At 39.6% G+C, this 21,889-nt stretch overlaps 1 protein-coding gene across 5 annotated transcripts in view; it reads left to right on the top strand.

Moving 5' to 3' along the window:
- Bltp3a (bridge-like lipid transfer protein family member 3A) overlaps positions 1-21,889 on the top strand; it is an 86,138-nt gene that overhangs the window by 9,292 nt on the left and 54,957 nt on the right. For 4 of the 5 annotated variants that reach the window (XR_013425239.1, XM_078020153.1, XM_078020154.1 and 1 more), the window contains exons 2-4: positions 17,014-17,176; positions 17,278-17,316; positions 17,992-18,083. Coding sequence is in view for 4 of the 5 variants with exons in the window: in XM_078020153.1 (XP_077876279.1) it covers positions 17,014-17,176; positions 17,278-17,316; positions 17,992-18,083 (294 nt within the window). In the remaining variant the exon portion in view is untranslated. Of the gene's footprint in view, positions 1-17,013; positions 17,177-17,277; positions 17,336-17,991; positions 18,084-21,889 lie in introns of those variants that run through there. The other variant, XM_021722007.3, reaches the window with a different exon arrangement.

The following is a 21,889-nucleotide window of genomic DNA, read 5'->3' as shown; positions in this document are numbered from 1 at the left end:
CACAACATCTTTGTTGTTATGTGGTGCTGAGGATCGAACCCGGGCTGCACGCATGCCAGGCAAGCGCGCTACTGCTTGAGCCACATCCCCAGCCCCTGAAAGTAGTCTTGAACTTGTGATCCCCCTGCCTTAGTCTCTGGAATCATTGGGATTATAAGAGTTTGCATCACTACTGCTGGCTGCATCAGTGATCTTTTTACTTGTATGCTCAGTTTTTATAATAGAACATTGGTTACATGTAACTTGGCTGGCAACCCATAAATTAAAAAAAAATTGAAGAGGACATTGATGGTGAGATATCAGTGTGTTTAAGTTTGACTTAATGGAAATGCTGTGTTCCTCAAATTTATTTCTAAATTTGAAATTTGTTGTGTGTGGTCCAGTAGAAATAGTGTTATGATGTTGATTTCCAATGTTAGCCCACAAAAGTCACAATGAATTATTTATATATAAGTTTACAAGGTAGGTTGTTAGGGAACTCATTGTAGGAGTAGGAGAAGGTGAAGGAGGACAAGAAAAAAGAGTGAATTATTTCCTGATTCCTTGTGATAAGCTCCTTAAGATCATTGTATTTCAGGAGGAACTGTTTTTGGTTGTTTTGAGAGGTGTGATGAACTTTTGGCTGCAGCTGGGGGTGGGGGTGGGGTGGGGTGGAGGTGGAGGTGGAGGTAGAAGTAGAGGGTGGTGGGCAGGGATACTGATGTGTTGCAGTATGCAGAATAATCTCACATAGGAGCTGGGGTTGTGGCTCAGCGGTAGAGCACTCACTTCACACGTGTAAGGCCCTGGGTTTGATTCTTAGCACCCCATAAACATAAATAAATAAAATAAAGGTATTGTGTCCAACTACGACTAAAAAATAAATCTTAAAAAAAAGAATCATTGTCTTTTGTCCCTTTTGACTTTTGAATGTTGTTACATGTTTACATAAGGTGAATTACCTGCTTAGATTTTATGAGCGTAGAATTTCACCTTGTTTTACATGAAAACAAAATATTGCACAGCTTTAAACTTTAGTAAATGTCCCAAGACTTCACTAAAGGGAATGGACCTTCATGAAGGAAAGTTGTTTTTAACTTTCCTATTTTGGAAAATGCTGTAACTCCTGGTAGTGCCACTTGTGATATTGAATTCACTAATAAAATAAGCTTGTAGGGCTGGGGTTGTGGCTTAGTGATAGAGTGCTTGCCTCGTGTGTGGGGGGCACTCGGTTCAATCCTCAGCACCATATAAATAAATAAAATGAAGGTATTGTGTCAATCTATAACTAAAAATAAAAAATAAAATAAAATAAACTTGTATAGGTCTGTATTTGTAGCTCTTTAAGTCCTGGTGATACCACATTTGAGTGTAAGCATCTGACCACTCTGTCTTCTAGTGCGATGATGTTGGAACATTCGCATATTGAAATACAATTGATTTTCTTAGAAAATAATTTTCCCGAGTCTGGGGTTGTAGCTCAGTGGTAGAGCACTTGCCTGCATGTGTGAGAACCTGGGTTCGATCCTCAGCACCACATAAAAATAAATAAATAAAGTTATTGTGTCCATCTACAATTAAAAAGAATAAAGGGAAAATCCTTTTTTTTTTTTTTAAATTTGACTTTTTTTGAAATTGTGTGTAAGTAGTTATATATAAAACTCATTTTGTATGGTAAAAGAGGCACTGTGGAATAATTGTTTCAGAAAAAAAAAAATTGCCAGATGCAGTACTGCATGAATCCCAATAATCTCTGTTTCAGCCTCCAGAGTCACTAAGTTCAAGGCCACCAAGACCTTCAGCAATTTAGCAAGACTCTGTCTCAAAACAAAAAATAAAAAGGACTGGGGATGTAGCTCAGAGGTAAAGCAACCCTGGGTTTAATTCCCACAATTAAAATTAAAAAAAAAAAAAGAAAGAAAGAAAGAAAAGAAAAAGGAATTGAAGGAATTGAGTGTGTTAGGGTTGAAAACCACTTAGTGTGAAAGTTTTTTCCTTCTCTCCTCTTCCTCCCTTCCTGCCTTTTTTCTTTCTTCTGGGGATTCAGTTCAGGGCCTCACCTTACGCTTATTAAGCACATGCTCTACCACTGAGCTACATCCTCAGCCCTGAAATTTCTTTTGAAATCTTGAAACATCTACAGTGTGTTACTCCTTTTTGTTCCTTTTCCTCCGCTGGAGGTCCCTCTTCTCATGCCAGCTGTTCTGATTCGTCTCTCAGCATTCTGCTACCATGTTTGCACACCTGCCCTCAGGTGTGCATGAGCTGTTTCCCCCCACTCCTCCTCCCTGCCTTTTTTTTTTCCAGGTCCTAGGGCTCATCTCAGGGCCTTGTGCTATGTCACTGAGCTACATCCCAACCCCTGATTCTTCACTTTCTAATTGGAATTTGCAATTCTTTAAGACATAAGATTTCAGCTAAGAAAAGGGGAAGAGGGGGCTGGGGTTGTGGCTCAGTGGCAGAGCACTTGCCTACCATGTGTGAGGTACTGGATTCAATCCTCAGCACCACGTGAAAATAATAAAGGTATTGTGTCCATCTACAACTAAAAAATATTTAAAAAAAAAAGAAAAGGGGAAGAGAACATATTTTGTTTTTTGATGTTTTGGGAGTACTGGGGATTGAACTCGGGCACTCAACCACTGAGCCACATCCCCAGCCCTGTTTTGTATTTTATTTAGAGACAGGGTCTCACTGAATTGCTTAGTGCCTTGAAGTTGCTGAGGCTGGCTTTGAACTTGCAACACTTCTGCCTCAGCCTCCTGAGTTGCTAGGATTACAGACATGTACCACTGTGCCCAGTGAGAACATATTTTGGAGCAGGAATGATACCAAATAAAAGACTGGCTTTAATTTAGAATATGTCCTACAAGGTGAGCTCTCCTAAGCTACGATTAATTTAAAAACTTCGAAATCTATAGATACTCTGAAAGTTTACTAATGTTTCCAAAAAAATTGTTATTTTTTGTGGTACTGGGTATTGAACCCAGGGCCTCACATAAGCTAGGCAAGCACTGAGCTACACCTGTAGCCCATTTTAATTTTATTTTGAGTTAGGGTGTTGGTAAGTTGCCCAGGCTGACCTTGAACTTGCAATTCTCCTGCCTTAGGCTTCCTCGTAGCTGGGGTTACAGGCATACTTCATTGTGCTTGCCCCTCCCCACCGTTTTTTGACAAGAAATATTTTTCACTGGACTCAGTGGTGGAATACTTGCCTAGCATGTGCAAGGCCCTGGGTTGCATTTCCATAAAACACAAATATATATATAAACAGAAAGAGCTATCTTTCGTTACTGATATAAAAGGATTATACATATTTATGAGGGCATAGTGTGACCAAAATAGTTTCTGATGTGGTGGCAGTGGGGATGAGGCAGGGTTCTGACAGCAGTTTGTGGTATGTATGAGTCATGTGAATGTTGGAGAGTTCTAATATGTAGAAAATCTACATAAGGAGGAAACGAGTTCCCCCAGGCTGAATGCCTCTGGTCATCTGGTTTAGGTGCTTTCCCAGGCAATGCTGAAAATATGCATTTCCTTTTTTCTCAGCAGAAACTCCTTCCTTCCTCCCCTCTTTCCTTCCTTGGACTTTAGTTCAGAAACACATTTCATTTGAGAAAATGTTTTGGCAGAGGTTGATAGGAAGTAAGAGGCCGGGAACGAACCATAGCTTATCTTTTTTGCTGAAGTTCAGCAGAGCCCTTCACTGTCTTCTTTTTGGCTGTGGCTCCTTAATCCTCTGACCTTCCTTAGTAAGAGAAGTTCCTCAGCCTCTTTGAGGAAGGTTTGCTGCAGGAAGGTTGGAATGGACAGTTGCAGGTGGTGTGACAGCCTTTCTCAGATGCTTGGGACAGGGAGTTAAGGAGTCTGGCTGGACCCAGACCCTGAGCTGCTGTGAGGACTCTTTTTTTCCCTTTTCCAGAGCACCCTTCATAAAGTCTCCGTTTTTGAGATTATTTGTTAATTTCTTCAGCAAACTTTTATTGTTCACTTGCATTGTGTGCCAAGTGCCAGGAACTCCAATGAGACAAGGTTTCTGTTTGGGAACCTAACTGCCAATAGACCTGTAGCCAGTGAGCTCAGTAGAACATTTGGATGGATCTCTGGAGCTGGAGGCCAAGGTCACAGATGGGGGAGAATGATGGTACCAGGCAGGGCGAGTTGCACGAACAGTGACACTCAGTTGAGAAGTGGCAGGATGCAGTTAGGAGACCGCATATAGCTGTGTATCGTTAGAATGTATGGTGGAGGGTGGACATAGCTAGAAGTGATATTGGAAGGCTAGAGGGGAGCTGGTTCATAGAGGCCTTTTGTTTTGTTCCAAGGCATCTGGACAGTGCTCAGTTGTTCTTTGTTGCTTTCAGTTGCTACTGCCTTCGACCTGGGTCTGAGGCAGCTGGAACCTTTCCAAACCTCTACACCTTGTGTTGACTTTGTAAAAATCAGGGAGATGGCGTTATGTACAACTATAATGTACTAATAAAAAATGTGGGAAGGGCTGGGGATGTGGCTCAAGCGGTAGCGCGCTCGCCTGGCATGCGTGCAGCCCGGGTTCGATCCTCAGCACCACATACAAACAAAGATGTTGTGTCCGCCGAAAACTAAAAAATAAATATTAAAAAATCTCTCTCTCTCTCTCTTTAAAAAAAAAAAAAAAGTGGGAAAAAATCAGGAAGTTAAGGCTAAGTTCTTGAGCCAGATTGCTAGATTTTGAATCCTAGCTCTGTTAGTTACTAGCTCTGTGACCTTGGGCAAGTTAACCTTTCTGTGCCTTGGTGTCTTCATCATAAAATGAGGCTAATATATCATAGGGTCATTAGAGAAATACATGAAAAATGACTGGGCAAAAAATGGCAGTACACAGCCTGTAATCTCAGCTACTTGGGAGACTGAGGCAGGAGGATCATAAATTTGAGGACAGTTTTGGAAATTTAGTGAGTCCTTGTCTCAAAAAAAGTAGGGCTGGGATTGTAGCTGGGTTCAGTACTTAGTATCACACACATAAAAGAAGTATAAAGTGGACTGGGGTGTATGTAGCTCAAGTGGTAGAGTGCATTCAGGCCCTGGGTTCAATCCCCAACATTAAAAACTAAGAAAAGTATGAAGTATTTAAAACAATGTTTTGTTTGTTTTTTGTTGGTGTTTTTTGGTACTGGGGATTGAACTCGGGGAAACTTAACCATTGAGATATATCTCTAGCCCTTTTTTGAATTTTATTTAGAGAAAGGGTCACACTGAATTGCTTAGGGCCTCACTAAGTTGCTGAGGCTGGCTTTGAATTCACAATCCTCTTGCCTCAGCCTTCCAAGCTGCAAGGATTACAGGTGTGCGCCACTTGGCCTGGCTTAAAAACAATGTTTGGAATAAAGTGAGCGATTATTAAATTTAGCTGTTATTTTAAAAATATTTTTTGTTCTGAGTAGTAAAATTTTTCATATTTCTTATTTCATTTTTATTGTTAAAACTTCTGGGCAGCTTTTAGAATATACTGATTTTTGCCTCTCTCCTTTTAACACTTTGTACCTTCTAATTATCTTTAATGGGAAAACTGTGCTTTTTACCTCAGCCTTACAGAGATATTTGTTTTCCTGTTTATATAAAACGCTCTTAACACTGGTTTTGACATGTTGGGCTAGTGAGACATATTACAGTTGGTTTGCAATGTATGAAAGAGGGGAATTATTGGATATATCCTTTAGTTCATTCTACCTCTTTGGCAATTATCATTTATTGGCTTTGAATTGTTATCAACTCATTCAATAAACATTAATTGAGCATCCTTATCCTAGACTTTATGTTGGCACAGACTCAGTGACACAGTTCAAGCCCTTAAGGATCTCATACCCTTTAGGGTTAGAGACCTTTTCCTTTTTTTTCCAATTTCCTCATCTTTTTAAAATTAAATTATTTATTTATTCTAATTTGTTATATACAATGGCAGAATGCAATTCATTTCATATTACACATATAGAGCACAGTTTTTCAAGTCACTGATTGTACACTAAGTATTTTCACACCATTCATGGAGAACGTTTTCTTTTAAATTCTTCTTTGTATATATGCTCAGCAGCTCCTTTCTATGGTGTGAATCCCCTAACCCTTGCCAGTTGAATGGGCTCTTCTCTCGTGTATGTGTTCATTTAGTCATTTGTGCAGAGGAAACAACTGACAGGGCTTTTCTTTCCCTATCAGATATGTATGCTCATTTTTTTTGGGGGGGTGGGTACCAGGATTTGAACTTGGGGGCACTCGACTACTAAGCCACATCCCCAGCTCTAGTTGGTATTTTTATTTAGAGAGAGACTTTCACTGCACTGAGTTGCTTAGCACCTTGCCTTTATTAAGACTGGCTTTGAACTCACCATCCTCCTGCCTCAGCCTCCTGAGTTGCTAGGATTCATGCGCCACTGTGCCTGGCATGAATGATCATTTTGAGCTGTTTTTGTCTCTTTGGGTTTTTTGTTCTGTTTTGTTTTGAGATAGGATTTCACTATGTTGCTAAGGTTGGCCTTGAACTTGTAGGCTCAAGTGATTCTTCCTCCTCAGTCTCCCAAGTAACTGGGACCACAGTATTCACCACCATGCCTGACATTTTTGTCTCTTAAAATAAGTATTCATTTATTTATAGTTAGGTTTTCCTCAGAAATTAAGGATGGCCTCAGTTTCCTCCTTGGGCAGTTTTTAAAGTTCAGATAATCTATATGTTTCACTTCTCTAAATAGCTGTTTGAGGTATTTGATGAAGAAATACCAATTCTTATTCAATAGTGAATTACCAGCAATGCCTGCTAGTGGAATAGATCTTCCTATTTTGAGGGTTAACAAATGCATTTTTGCTTTGCATAATCCAGAACCTGCTTGAAGCTTTTAAAAGTAGAAATCTAATAATCTGATTTCACCAACTGTCCTTGACCTAAGTTTTGGAATTGCCAAGAAACTGAAGTAAAAGAAATTAAGGGGAATATATTAGTATGACAAGAAATATTTTTAATAAAGTAAGATATGCCAAAATTTGGATCATGAGGTACAGTCCCTTCAGGACCTGTGTAGGGAGAGAAGCTGGCATCTAGTCACGTGGGAGCTGAATGAACAAAGAATTATTCGAGGAGAGAAGGCTGCAGGCAGTTGTGAGTTAGTCACTGAGGAACTTTAAGTCTTAAATATAGAATGATCAGTGAAAGTCTATCTAGTTAGGTAGATAGGATATTATAGCCCTAATTCTAGGTGGTGGTTAAATATGTAACTGTAAATTAGATGAGGAGTCCACAGGTACAGCCTTTATACTAGGAGGCCAGATTGCAAGTATTCAGTTCCAAGAAACAAGACTGGCTCCGACTAAGATGTTACAGCTGCAGCTAAACAGGATAGAAGTTAGAAAGGCTACAGTTTTAGAGGTGGGAACTGGGGTGTTCAGCAGGGTTACTGTTGAGAATTAAGGAAAGAGGACCTCTATAGAATCCTTCATCTGTTGATTGGCCCAGTACTGAGTGGTGGGGTAAATGAGAGTGTGGCGAGTCATGAACTGAACTGCTCCATGGGTGTGGGAATGTATACAGTCAGTTACAGGTAAAAGTATGATCCAGTATGACGTCTATGAAAGAAAATTTGGTAGTATCTGTCAAAATGTAAAATGTAAGCTTCCATTTCTATGAATCTTTCCTATAGAACAAACAAATGAGAAAACTAATGATACTTTTTAATGTACAAGTGTACTACTAATAAAATCTTTGTAAAAGAGAAATTAGTACAGATTTTATTAAGTAAATTATAGTGCATCCGTAAAGGAATGTAAGGAATCTTAGCTTGAGGATAACTTTCTAATTCTTGAAAAGCATTAAAAGTTTAATAATATATAAATGTTAATGAAAAGTAAAAACAAGTTTTAGAAGGATTATGTGGAATAATTCTATTCTATACATCTGTCTAGATATATAGTTTTTTTTGGGGGTGGGGGGTTGCTGGGGATTGAAACCATGACAGCTAAATTCCCAGTTATTTTAATTTTTTTCATTTTGAGACACTGTCATGCTAAGTTGCTGAGGCTTCGAACTTCTGATCCTCCTGCCTTAGTCTCCTGAGTCATTGGGATTACAGGTGTGAGCCATTGTGCCAAGCTTATAATTACTTCTCTGTGTTGGAAACTATCATTTCTTTTTATGCCTCTTTATATTGTTTAACTTTTATAATAAACCTTTCACCAGTAGACCAAGAGGATAACTTGTTTAATTTCTTTTTTTAAAATCTTTATTTTTTAATTTTTATGTGGTATTGAGGATCAAACCCATTGACTCACATGTGCAAGGCAGGTGCTCTACCACTGAGCTATAGCTCCAGCCCAGACTTGTACAATTTCTTTCTTTCTTTCTTGTGCTGGGGATTGAATCCAGGGCCTTGCACATGATAAGCATGCTCTTTACCACTGAACCACACTCCTGGACCCCTCTTAGCATTCCTCCCTCCTCACCTTTGTTTCTGATGTGCCCATCTATCATGCTGTTCTGAGAGGGTGCATTTATGCACATGTGGTCATATGTTTTTGGTAATTCATGTTATAATTGTCTCTTAGAGAAAGACATAAAATCAATTAAATCTATTAGGAAAGGATCTACTATGAATTAGAGCTTATCTTGTATCAAGCTGCCCCTCTCTCAGATAACTGTTTTGAATTCTGGATAATATGTTAAAAAAAAAACTACTTGAAGATGTTGGAAAGTGATCATTATCAATCATAAAGTGACAGGGAACTTGAAAGATGGGAACTGTTGGGTAAGATTCTTAATTGTATTGGCAATTTGCATGGTGATGGTGCTAGCACTGAAGCAAAAGTCCACAATCTTACTCACTGGAGGAGTCAGAGGATGAAGTTTAGGGCTAAAGAACGGCTGGAAAAAGGAGGGGGAAGTCTCAGGAAGGAGGATATAGCAGAACAGGGAGCTCTAAAGTTTGCTTCTAAACTCTGTCCAAATCCTGATACGTATGGGGGAAAGACTTCATGGAACCTAGAAAAAGCAATAGTTGTACACAGTGGTACATGTCTGTACTATAATTCCAGCAACTTGAGAGACTGAGGCAGGAGGAGCACAAGTTCTAAGCCAGCCTTAGTAACTTAGTGAATCCCTAAGCAACTTAATGGGATCCTGTCTCAAAATAAAAATTAAAAAGGGCTGGGGATGTTGCTCAGTGATAAAGTACTCTTGGGTTCAGTCCCCAGCAGCCCCCTTGAAAGAAGAAGGAGGGCCGGGAGGAGGAGGAGTAGTTTGCATTTTTCAACTATTTCTCCTCCCCACCCCCCTCCCCAGGTATGCTTTACTACTGAGCTTAAATTGTTTTGTTTTTTGAATTTTGAGACAGGTCTAAGACCTGTGTTATGTGAACTTGTGTTATGTCACAAGTTCAAAACCAGCCTCGGCAACTTATCAAGGCCCTGAGCAACTTAACAAGACCCTGTCTCAAAATATACGAAGGGCTGGGGATGTGGCTCAGTGGTTAAGCACCCCTGGGTCCAGTCACTGGTATCTAAAAAAACAAACAAAAAACCCAAAACCCTACAGTAATGGGAATAGTGTGATATTTGCATAAATATATAGTAGATGAGATAAACTAAATAGTTCAGAAATGAGCCAGTGTATATAAATTGCACCTCAAATGGCACAAAACCTGTTTAAAACCCCGACATTGTGAAGAACAAACAAAAATCCAGAAGTTTTCTCCTAAGAAAGGCATATATAATCTGTTCCTGCAGAAGTTTTGAGAATGAAACCAATTAGAGCAAAGCACCAAGAGTGAGTGGCATGTTCTGTCCGATTATTTGGGAATGGAGCAGTGTTAGTGACATTAGTGATTTTGTTTGGTTTGGATGATGCAGGGGATCCTTCTGTCTAAACCAGATGCTTCAGAGTTGTGTTTTGTCTTTGCTTAAAGACAGCTTATGTTGTGGCTGAACAGTAAAAATACTTTGATCTAGATTTCCTTAAGAAGCAGTTTAATCTTTTTTTTTTTTTTTAATATTTTTGACCCATAGTTGGTTTAATCTATAGATATAGAACTATTAGATATGGAGGACCAACTGTATCTAATTCCCAACCTTTTCTCCCAATCATTTTATTAGCATATTGTCACCCCCAGCTGTTACCCATTGCCTCAGGTTGCAATGTGTAAATTTTTTTTTTTTTTTAAAGAGTGACAGAGGAGAGAGAGAGAGAGAGAGAGAATTTTTAAGATTTATTTTTTAGTTCTCGGCGGACACAACATCTTTGTTGGTATGTGGTGCTGAGGATCGAACCTGGGCCGCCCGCATGCCAGGCAAGCGCGCTACCGCTTGAGCCACATCCCCAGCCCAAGAAGCAGTTTAATCTTTTCCTCCTTGATTTAGAAGTCAAGGCCTGGGCTGTGATCACCTCAGGACAAAGGTTACTGAAGGAAGCAAAGTGGTTTGTGGACCTTTTTATTTTTTATTTGTGGCGTTATGGATTTAATTCACAAGTATTTTACCTCTGAGCTATATTCCCAGCCCTGTTTTTAATTTTGAGTCAGAGTCTCACTAAGTTGCTGAGGTTGGCCTCCAACTTGTGATCCTCCTTCTTCAGCCTCTGAATTGACTGGGATTACAGACTTGTGCCACCATGCCCAGACCTTTTTACATTTTTTTCTATGAGAGTTCAATTTCTATGAGACTGATTATTTTAATTTGCCCTATGATTAGTAATGAAGGTTATGAATTAATGGGGGCAGGATAGTGAGAGAGTTGATTGAATTCTGGGTCAAGTCCCTTTTCTGTCATTTAGAGTCCCACGTTTACAGCTGTCTGGCTATGAGTCTTGGGCAAGCCATTTAACTCTGATCATTTGTTTTCCTCATTTGCAAATTATAGATTTGGAAGAAATGAATATTTAAAATCCCTTCTAGCTCTGAAATTCTGAAAATCTGCAAATTCTCAATTTTAGGAAGTATGCCTGAAAGCCTTTCTCTGTTGTCTCTTTGGCAGATTGCAATCCTCTGGCAGAGATGAAACTTGATCAAAATCTGTTTTTCCAATTTGATTTCATCTTAGCTTCTTTACTTCGTAACAGTAACAGATGGCCAGGAAATGTTTTCCCACATACTTGAAGTGGAATAAATAGCAGGCTGCCATTAGCCTTTTTAGCCACCCTTGGACTGACTGATATCATCCTCGATTAGGAATATAAATGCTGAATAATGTTTGTGCCAGGGACCATGATTCTTCTCAAGAATTCAATATCTTAAGCTGGGTGAGGTGGCGTGCTCCTGTAATCCCAGTGGTTGGGAGGCTGAGGCAGGAGGATCACAAGTTCAAAGTCAGCCTCACAAAAGCAAGGTGCCTAAGCAACTCAGTGATTCTCTGTCTTTAAATAAAATACAAAAAACAGGGCTGGGGGTGTATCTCAGTGGTTGAGTGCCCCTGAGTTTAATCCCTGATTACCCCTCTCCTTTGAAAAAGAATTCAATATCCTCTTGGTACTTGTAAATTTAACTTGGACTGTTGAAGATGGTTTGGAATAGCTGGTTTCTTTGTCACATTGCTGCAGTTTAATCTTATCCTCCAAAATGGGCAGAGAGTTTGAATGATTGCTCCCTGCTTAGGTGATGAGAGAACTGAAATTTGGGCTTGTATAATTCTCAGCAGTTTTTTCCTTGGATCAGCAAACTTCTATAATTGCCCCCTGGATTACCTTTTTAAGCCTATTCTTTGCTGTTGTTACAAAATGCAGGCAAAATAAGTTAAAGGATTTTTCATTTTTCTAGTGCCAGGGATTGAAACCAGGGCCTCAAATATGTAGGTGAATGCTTAATGATTGAACTACACTCCCAGCTACAATTAAGGAATTCTTTTTTTAAAATTAATTAATTTATTTTTATTTGGTATATATGACAGCAGAATGCATTTTGATTCATTGTACACAATTGCAGCACAACTTTTCATTTCTCTGATTGTACATGATGTAGCGCCGCACCATATATGCAGTCATACACATACCTAGGGTAGTAATATCCATCTCATTCCACCATCTTTCCTGCCCCCATGCCCCCTCTCCTCCTCCTCCTTCCCCTTTGCCCAATCAAAGTTCCTCCATTTTTCCCCTGCCTATTACCACCCCCATTATGGATCAGCATCCACTTATCAGAGAGAACGTTTGTCCTTTGGTTATTTGGGATTGGTTTACTTCACTTAGCATAATATTCTCCAACTTCATCCATTTATTTGCAAATGCCATAATTTTATTCTTTTTTAATGCTGAGTGATATTCCATTGTGTATATATACCACAGTTTCTTTATCCATTCACTTATTGAAGGGCGTCTAGGTTGGTTCCACAGTTTAGCTATTGTGAATAGAGCTGCTATAAACATTGATGTGGCTGTGTCACTTTAGTATGCTAGTTTAAAGTTTTTTGAATATAGACCAAGGAGTGGGATAGCTGGGTCAAATGGTTCCATTCCAAGTTTTCTAAGGAATCGCCAAATTGCTTTCCAGAGTGGTTGTACCAATTTGCAGTCCCTCCAGCAATGTATGAGTGTGCCTTTTCCTCTACATCCTCACCAACACTTTGTTTGTATTCTTGATAACTGCCATTCTGACTGGTGTGAGATGAAATCTTAGTTTTGATTTGCATTTTTCTAATTACTAGATATGTTGAACATTTTTTTCATATATTTGTTGACTGATTGTATATCTTCTTCTGAGAAGTGTCTGTTCAGCTTCGTAGCCCATTTATTGATTGGGTTGTTAGTTTTTTTGGTGTTAAGTTTTTTGAGTTCTTTATATATCCTGGAGATTGGTGCTCTATCTGATGTGCATGTGGCAAAAATTTGCTCCCCAAATATAGGCTCTCTCTCTTCACCTCATTGATTGCTTCTTTTTTTTTTTTTTTTTTTTTTTTTTTTTTTTTTTAAAGAGAGAGTGAGAGGGAGAGAGAGAGAGAGAATTTTTTTTTTTTAATATTTATTTTTTAGTTCTTGGCGGACACAACATCTTTTTTTGTATGTGGTGCTGAGGATCGAACCCGGGCTGCACGCATGCCAGGCGAGCGCGCTACCACTTGAGCCACATCCCCAGCCCCCTTGATTGCTTCTTTTGCTGAGAAGAAGCTTTTTAGTTTTAATCCATCCTATTTATTAATTGTTGATTTTATTTCTTGTGCTTTAGGAGTCTTGTTAAAGAAGTTGGGGCCTAATCCAACGTGATGAAGATTTGGGCCTACTTTTTCCTCTATTAGGCACAGGGTCTCTGGTCAAATTCCTAGGTCCTTGATCTACTCTGAGTTGAGTTTTGTGCATGGTGAGAGACAGGGGTTTAGTCTCATTTTGCTGCAAATGGATTTCCAGTTCTCCCAGCACCATTTGTTGAAGAGGCTCTCTTTTCTCCAGTGTATGTTTTTGGTGCCTTTGTCTGGTATGAGATAACTGTATTTATGTGGGTTTGTCTCTGTGTTCTCAATTCTGTACCATTTGTCTACGTGTCTATTTTGTTGCTAGGAATTCCTTTTTTTTTAAAAAAAGATTTTTGTAGTTGTAGATGGACAGAATGCCGTTGTTTGTTTATTTTTATGTGGTGCTAAGGATCGAACCCAGTGCCTTACACATGCTAGGCAAGTGCTCTGCTACTGAGCTACAGCTTCAGTTCCCCAGGAATTCTTTTTTTTTAATTTTAATTTTTTTTTGAGAGAGAGAGAGAGAGAGAGAGAGAGAATTTTTTAATATTTATTTTTTAGTTTTCGGCGGACACAACATCTTTGTTTGTATATGGTGCTGAGGATCAAACCCTGGCCACACGCATGCCAGGCGAGCACACTACCGCTTGAGCCACATCCCCAGCCCTCTCCAGGAATTCTTAACTGAAGAATTTTTTGAGACACTAATAAGGTGGTATCCATTTTTCATTGAATTCTAAAAATAAATTGGTAAGTTAAAAAGCAGATATAGTCAAGTGCTGCATACCAACATTTTGGTCAATGAGCAACCACATCTATGGAGGTGTAGTATCTAGGTTTATGTAAGTACATTCTGATGTTGGCGAAATGACAGAATTACCTAATGATGTATTGTTCAGAACTGACACTTGACTGGATAATGTCACTAAATAGGAAAACAAGTCTATGGTGGTCCGACAGACAGACATGTACTATGAGCCATCTTAGAGTGGACTTGGAAAAGTCCTGGTGGTTTAGCACTCTTTAGCTTTGATATTTATCATGTATCTGATGGTATGGCCACCCCCTGTGGTCTGTTGTTTGCATCTTGGTAGAGACTTGGTGTCAGCCCTGATGTACTTAGGAAAGATTTTATTAATTTGATTGGGTTGGTAAAGTGCAGAAAGGTTTTTGATAGCATTACATTATGACTCTAAAAAAAAAATTTTTTTTTTGAGGTTTATCCTTCTTACATGGGTTAAGCAGACCATGGTTGATTGTAAAAGGGAAAAGATGTCCTCCAACCATTTCTGAGACATCTTATAAATTTATTCTGTGGCAGGTTTGTTTTGGAAGGGAGTATTCATACCGTTAGAGCAGATGCTTGTAGAAGCCAATGCCAGTGAGCTGTCCCGAGTTCATATTGTGATTACCTCTTCCTGCCCTATCACTTGGGGCAAATTCACAGCTGAGCCTCATACTCTTCCTTTGTATAATGGGGATAATAATTTCTGCCTCATATGGGGTATTGTAAAGATTCATTGAGATAATGTTAATAAAGAACCTTCCTTTTGTACCTGGTACAAAGTATGGTGTCATCATTATTAGCAGTTTGGTTCTGTTTGGTCCAGGTCAGGTGAGGAGGCTTTCTCCCACTTGTGAAATAGAAAATAAAAATGACATTTTAAAAAATATTTTTTATTGTTAAGGGAAGTTTATTTATTTGTTTGTTTGTTTGTTTGTTTGTTTGTTTGTATGTGGTGCTGAGAATTGAACCCAATGCCCTATGCATGCTAGGCAAGCATGCCACCACTGAGCCACAACCCCAGCCCTAAAAATGACATTTTTTTTTTTTTTAAAGAGAGAGTGAGAGAGGGGAGAGAGAGAGAGAGAGAAATTTTAATATTTTATTTTTTAGTTCTCGGCGGACATAACATCTTTGTTGGTATGTGGTGCTGGGGATCGAACCCGGGCCGCACGCATGCCAGACGAGCGCGCTACCGCTTGAGCCACATCCCCAGCCCCTAAAAATGACATTTTTTGAGGCTGAGGATGTGGCTAAATTGTAGAGTGCTTGCCTAGTATGCATGTTGCCCTGGATTTAATCCTCCACACTGTAAAACGAAACAAAACAAACCCCACAAATATTTAAAGTTGTTGTGATCATCTAAATAAAGATGTTAAATCAGCATTCTTATGGTCCAGGTAGAGTAAAATGGGAAGAAGTTAGGAGGGAAGACTTACTGTGGGTTATTCATGGCCAGGCAATTGGCCTATAGTTTCCCATGCAGACCACGGTTATGTCGATGGCACTATTAGGGTGCATACAGTTCAGCAGCTTTCCTCTGCCCTCTGTATTTCCTTCACATTAGCCCCTCGGCTCAGGGGCTTGATGAGAGTCAGTATCAGTCCCTTCGGGAAGACTACAGGTGATAGTTTGTTCTTTGATCACATCAGTAATGGTATATGTAAGCATCAGGGATTTTATTTTACCCTGCTTAATAAGCCAATGATTAGCCAGCTACTATTTTGTACTGCATAGAACTTCCTCTTCTGTTGCTTCAGGTAGTATTAGAAAACAGTGGTTCACTTTCTGAGATATCCTGATCTTCTGTTCTCCTGTCTCTACTTTTATTTGGCTTATCTCTTCTTCCTTTTCTTTTTCTCCCCCTTCCCTTCCCTCCACTCCCCTTCCTGCTCCTCACCTCCTCTTTCTTTTGTACTGAAGATTGACCCCCAGGGTCATTCTACCATGGAGTTACAGTCTCTTTTTATTTTTTTGAGGCAAGGTCTCAATAAGTTTCCCAGGCTAGCCTCAGAATTGCTGTCTTTCCTGCCTCAGCCTCCTGAGTAGGGATTAGGGCCATGCATTTCTGTTATCCCTTACTTGCTCGATTTTTTTTTTTTTTTTTTTTTTTTTTAACATTTATTTATTTTTTCTTAGTTCTCGGCGGACACAACATTTTTGTTGGTATGTGGTGCTGCTGAGGATCGAACCCGGGCCGCACGCATGCTAGGCGAGCGCGCTACCGCTTGAGCCATCTCCCCAGCCCCACTTGCTCGATTTTGATTCTTTTTTTTTTAGAAAGAATGAGAGAGAGTGAGAAAGAGGGAGAGAAAGAACTTTTTTTTTAATATTTATTTTTCAGTATTTGGCGGACACAGCATCTTTGTCTGTATGTGGTGCTGAGGATCGAACCCGGGCCGCACGCATGCCAGGCGAGTGCGCTACCGCTTGAGCCACATCCCCAGCCCAATCGATTTTGATTCTTTACTGTATAGGAATCTTGCTTAGGAAGGAGCTTTGGAAGGTTAATTTCATGAGTTTCTAGGACTGCAGTGTCCCAGAGTCTTACTGGAGACCCTTTGTGGTAGACAAAACCCCTCCCAGTTTGTTTTTCTGATTTTCATTTAATAGTAGTTGGCTATCTTGGAATTCCTCTGTTCCCAGGCTTATCAGGCTTCCCTCTATTTGTCTGACAGCTGCATGTAGCACTCATGTCAAATGAGTGCTGATGTTTTTACCAAACTGTAGCACATGAGGATTTATAAGGATACTTTATCTTCTAGTTTTCTTGTAAATGTCATCCATGACCCTTCTGTGCTGCTGTTTAGTTGTTCTATTTTTATGTGGAGATTCAGAAATATCAAAGTAGTGGCTTGCCATTGCTACAGACATTTCCCCAGCGTCCCCATAGTAGGATTGAATAGGATGACAGGATGATAGATCTCATCTAAAATCTTACGTGGTATAGAGACAGTGTGGTCATTAGTCAATATTTGTTCTTGAACTTTCTCTTTACTCTGAATTCAGAAGTGTTAGTGATTATGATGTTCATTTAGTAGATTCTCATGGATATAATAGCTTCTTGTCATTACTCTTTTCAGGTTCACTAAGAATCTTTCCCCGGACAAAATCAACTTGAGCACCCTGAAGGGGGAGGGTCAGCTCACCAACCTGGAGCTGGATGAAGAGGTTCTACAGAATGTGCTGGAACTGCCCACATGGTTAGCCATCACTCGGGTCTACTGCAACAGGGCCTCCATCCGGGTGAGAACATGGGTCAGAGTGCTGCTGCTGCCTTTGGCCAGTAGGCCTGCCTTCTCGAAGGGCAGTTCCCACATCCCTGAGTTTTTGCTTTCCTCTTTCAGATCCAGTGGACAAAGTTGAAGACACACCCAATTTGCTTGGTAATGGCCTTTCTTGATTGTGAGTAATCAAATGGGGATGGCTAGGGTAGACTTTCAAAAGGTAGGAGAGAAGATGAGGAAGAATCCTGATAGGCTGACCCTTTTGGGAGTGGTAGGTACTTATTTATGGCCCTGTGAGCTTCTCTCTGAGACAGAGTGATGATTGTTGTCCTGGCTTATCCTGGAACTGCTGGGCAGAGTAAGAATCAGCATTGAGACTCATAAGCCTCGTGAGGTATTACCCGCCCCCCACAGTATTGGGGTCTGAACTTAGGGGCACTCTGCCACTAAGCTATGTCCTCAGCCCTTTTTTTAATTTTATTTGAGGCAAATTTTTACAGGTTGCTCAGGCCAGGAAGGAATTCTTCCATCTTGGGCATGTTAGATGCCCTTTTGTTTCCCTACTCTGTTGATCTTCCTGCCTCATCTCCCTGAGCAGCTGGGATTACAGGTGTGTTCCAACACCTCTGGCTACTATTATTATTATTTAAAATAATAAGTTTTACTGCTTGTGCTCTATCCTTAGACTTCCCTGTTTTCCCTTGGAATCCTGACAGGGAAAGTTAGGAGTTCAGTTTCTGTTGACTTTTGGCTGATTATCAGCACGAAGTCTGCTGGTCTTATGTGCTGTGTGGTTTTGTGCACGTGCTTAGCTCTGCATGGCTTTTATTCCAGTGTCTGGATAAGGTAGAGGTGGAGATGAAGACGTGCGAGGAGCCTCGGCCCCCCAATGGACAGTCTCCCATTGCCCTTGCTTCAGGACAGAGGTTAGTTGCTTTGAGTCCTGTTATTTCCAACATATATACTGCTCCAGATTGCCTTTGTAGTTAAAAAATAAATTGTTTTTGTTATATAATTTTTCAAATGTACACTAACATGGAGAATAGTGTAATGAATTTCTATGTACCCAATGTCAGCAGTTACCAACACTTTGCTATTCTTTTTTCATCTTTCTTCTGCCACTTTGCTTGTATGCACTGTAGTACTTGAAAACAAATCTCTGACACCATGTGATTCCACCTGTAAATATTCTATATCATATGTCTTTAATAGACAAAGATTGGCAAAAAAAATACTATTTTCACATTTAGTAGAATAAATAAGAATTCTTTAATATCACCTAATATCTATTTCATAATCAGTTTTCCTAAATTATCTCTATTTTTTTTTTAGGACTAAATGAGTAGAGTGCTTACCTAGCATGTGCAAGTCCCTAGGTCCCTAGGGTTTCATCCTCAGCACTGCAGAATACCCCCACACCTCCCCCCCCCACACATACATTTTTAAAAAAAAATTTTTTTAAATATTTATTTTTTTTAGTTTTCAGCGGACACAACATCTTTGTTTGTATGTGGTGCTGAGGATCGAACCAGGGCCACACGCATGCCAGGCGAGCGCGCTACCGCTTGAGCCCCAGCCCTACATTTTTTTTAAATTATTTTTTTAGTTGTAGTTGGACACAATACCTTTATTTATTTATTTTTATGTGGTGCTGAGGATTGAACCCAGGGCCCCGCACATGCTAGGCAAGCGCTCTACCGCTGAGCCACAGCCTCAGCCCAACACATACATTTTTTAACAGTACAATGTAGATCAAAACAGATCCACACATTACATTACATTTGGGTCACATGCTTTTAAAAAAACCTTTTAATGTACTGTCTCCCTCCAACACACACCCCCTCCCTTTTTTTTTTTTTCTGTGCTGTGGATTGGACCCAGGGCCTCCTGCATGCTAAGCTAGTATTCTACCACCAAGACTCACCCCTAGCCCTAACATACACACTTTTTGTTTTTCTCTCCCACTATTGGGTATTGAATCCAGGGGCACTCAACTATGGAGCTACATTCCTAGCCTTTTTAAATTTTTTTTTTTTTTGAGAGAGAGAGAGAGAGAGAGAGAGTTTTTTAATATTTATTTTTTAGTTTTCGGTGGTTACAACATCTTTATTTTATTTTTTATGTGGTGCTGAGATCGAACCCAGCACCCTGAGCATGCCAGATGAGTGTGCTACTGCTTGAGCCACATCCCCAGCCCACCTTTTTTAATTTTGAGACAGGATCTCACTTAAGTTGCCCATGCTGGCCTCAAAGTTGAGGTCCTCTTGATTCAGCCTCCTGAGTAGCTAGGAATACAAGTGTGTGCCTGAAGGCAAGTTTTCTGCTGCTTCTTTTTTGTTTCCCCCTTAGTTGTAGTTGGACACAATACCTTTATTTTGTTTATTTATTTTTATGTGGTGCTGAGGATCGAACTCAGAGCTTCGCATGTGCTAGGCGAGTGATCTACCGCTGAGCCACAAACCCAGTCCCAAGTTTTCTGCTTCTTATGAGGACAACCATCATTGGGTTATAACCCGCCCTAATCTAGTATTCATCTTTAAAAAATTTTTTTTGGAGTCGTAGATGGACAGCGTGCCTTTGTTTGTTTATTTATTTAAATATTTATTTTTTTAGTTATAGGTAGACACAATATCTTTATTTTATTTTTCTGTGTGCTGACGATTGAATGCAGTGCCTCACGCATGTCAGGCGAGTGCTGTACCTCTGAGCCACAACCCCAGCCCCTATTTGTTTATTTTTATGTGGTGCTAAGGATGGAACCCAGTGCCTTACACATGCTAGGCAAGTGCTGTGCTGCTGAGCTATAGCCCCAGCCCCAGTATTCATCTTAACTTGATTATATCTGCAAAGACTCTGCACCACTGTGCCTGGCTATATATACACATATTTAAAAAAAATTTTTTTTAGATGTTGATGGACTTTTATTCATTTATTATGTTGATGGACCTTTATTTTATTCATTTATTTATATGGATCGAACCCAGTACCTCACACATGCTAGTCAAGTGCTCTACCAACTTAGCCACAACCCCAGCCTGACACACACACACACATACACACATCTTTTTTTTTTTTTAATATTTTTTTATTTACAGTTGGACACAATATCTTTATTTTATTTCTTTTTTTATATGTGGTGCTGAGGATCGAACCCAGCGCCTCTCAAATTAGGCGGGCGCTCTACTGCTGAGCCACAACCCCAGCCCCACACACGTCTTTTGATGTACCATTTATTTATTTATTTATATATTTTTAGTTGTAGTTGGACAAGATGGCTTTGTTTTATTTATTTTTATGTGGTGCTGAGGATCGAACTCAGAGCCTCGCACATGCTAGACAAGTGCTATACCTCTGAGCCACAACCCCAGCCTCCATTTATTCTTTATAGAAAATAATTTTTCTAATCCCTCATTTTGTATTTTGGCCGATTATCCTCAATGTATCATTGAAAATGTTTCTTGTTTAATCTGGTAGTTAAGATTTAAGGCTTTACCTGATCAAAACATTTTTTTCTTTGTAAGAATAATTCCAAGGGGTAAGGGATCTCCCTTGGTGTCCTCTTTTATACAGTAAGTAATCCCATTGGTGAAGGCCTTACCACATGTCCTGATCACATTCCAAAGGTCCCATCCCCTAGAACCTTCAAGCATCAGGTCTCAGTGTATGATGAAGCCAGGGGACATGGACATTTAGACATTGCACTGAGTCACAATCCACCGTGAACACACACCACAACTTGTTTCTGTCTTTGCTTGTTGATGGTTATTTTATTTCTATTTTTTGGCTATTGTGAATAATGTGACTGTAAGCATTTATATAGCAGTTTTTATGTGGTTATGTCTGTTATTTCTCTTCGGAAAATACTTAGGAATGGAATTGTTGGGTGCTATATTATTTAACTTTTTAAGAAAATGTTAAACTTTTCTGAATGATTTACCATTTTATATTCTTTTTACATTTTACATTCTTTTTATACATTTTTAATCCCATTCTTAACATTTACTTTTTAAACAGATTTGTTGTATGTCACATCTTTATCTTTATAGTCATCATTATTTTAGATGCTCAGATGTCCTCCTATCTGGAGCCTTTCTAAGTGAGCTCCTATGTCCTATGGAAAAGACCTCAGTAATCCTTCTGTGTTTAGAGAGGAAAAAGATATTTCAGGCTTCTGTCGTATATCTTTGTCCCGGATTAGACATTTCTTCAGGTACCCCTGATTTATTTAGTGAGAAATGCTGTTGAGAGTCTATTGTCTGGGCAAAATTGTGTTTATTGAATTGTCATTGCTTTAAGCCTGTTTCAGTATTTTGTATTAGAAAAGAGCAATTTTTAAGAAAGAGAAAATTACCCAGGGCAGTGGTACATGTCTGTAATCCCAGTGGCTCAGGAGGCTGAGGCAGGAGGATTGCAAATTCAAAGCCAGCCTCAGTAATTTAGCAAGGCCCTAACCAACTTAGCGAGACCCTGTCTCAAAATAAAAACAAAGGAGTGTGGGGATGTGGCTCAGTAGTTAAGCACTCCTCGGTTCAATCCCTATTACCCATCCCCCCACAAACCAAAAATAAAAAAGAAGGAAGAAAAATAAGCTGGATGTGGTGGTGCTTGCCTGTAATTCCAGGGACTAGGGAGGCTGAGGCAGAAATGTTGAAAATTTAAGGTCAGCCTCAGCAGTTTAGTGAGGCCCTTAGCAACTTAGTGAAACCATGATGTGATTCTGCAATCTGTATTT

Source organism: Ictidomys tridecemlineatus, chromosome 8 (assembly GCF_052094955.1).
Source record: "Ictidomys tridecemlineatus isolate mIctTri1 chromosome 8, mIctTri1.hap1, whole genome shotgun sequence".
In the NCBI taxonomy this organism is placed as follows: domain Eukaryota; kingdom Metazoa; phylum Chordata; class Mammalia; order Rodentia; family Sciuridae; genus Ictidomys; species Ictidomys tridecemlineatus.
This window is presented reverse-complemented; position numbering and strand designations above follow the sequence as displayed.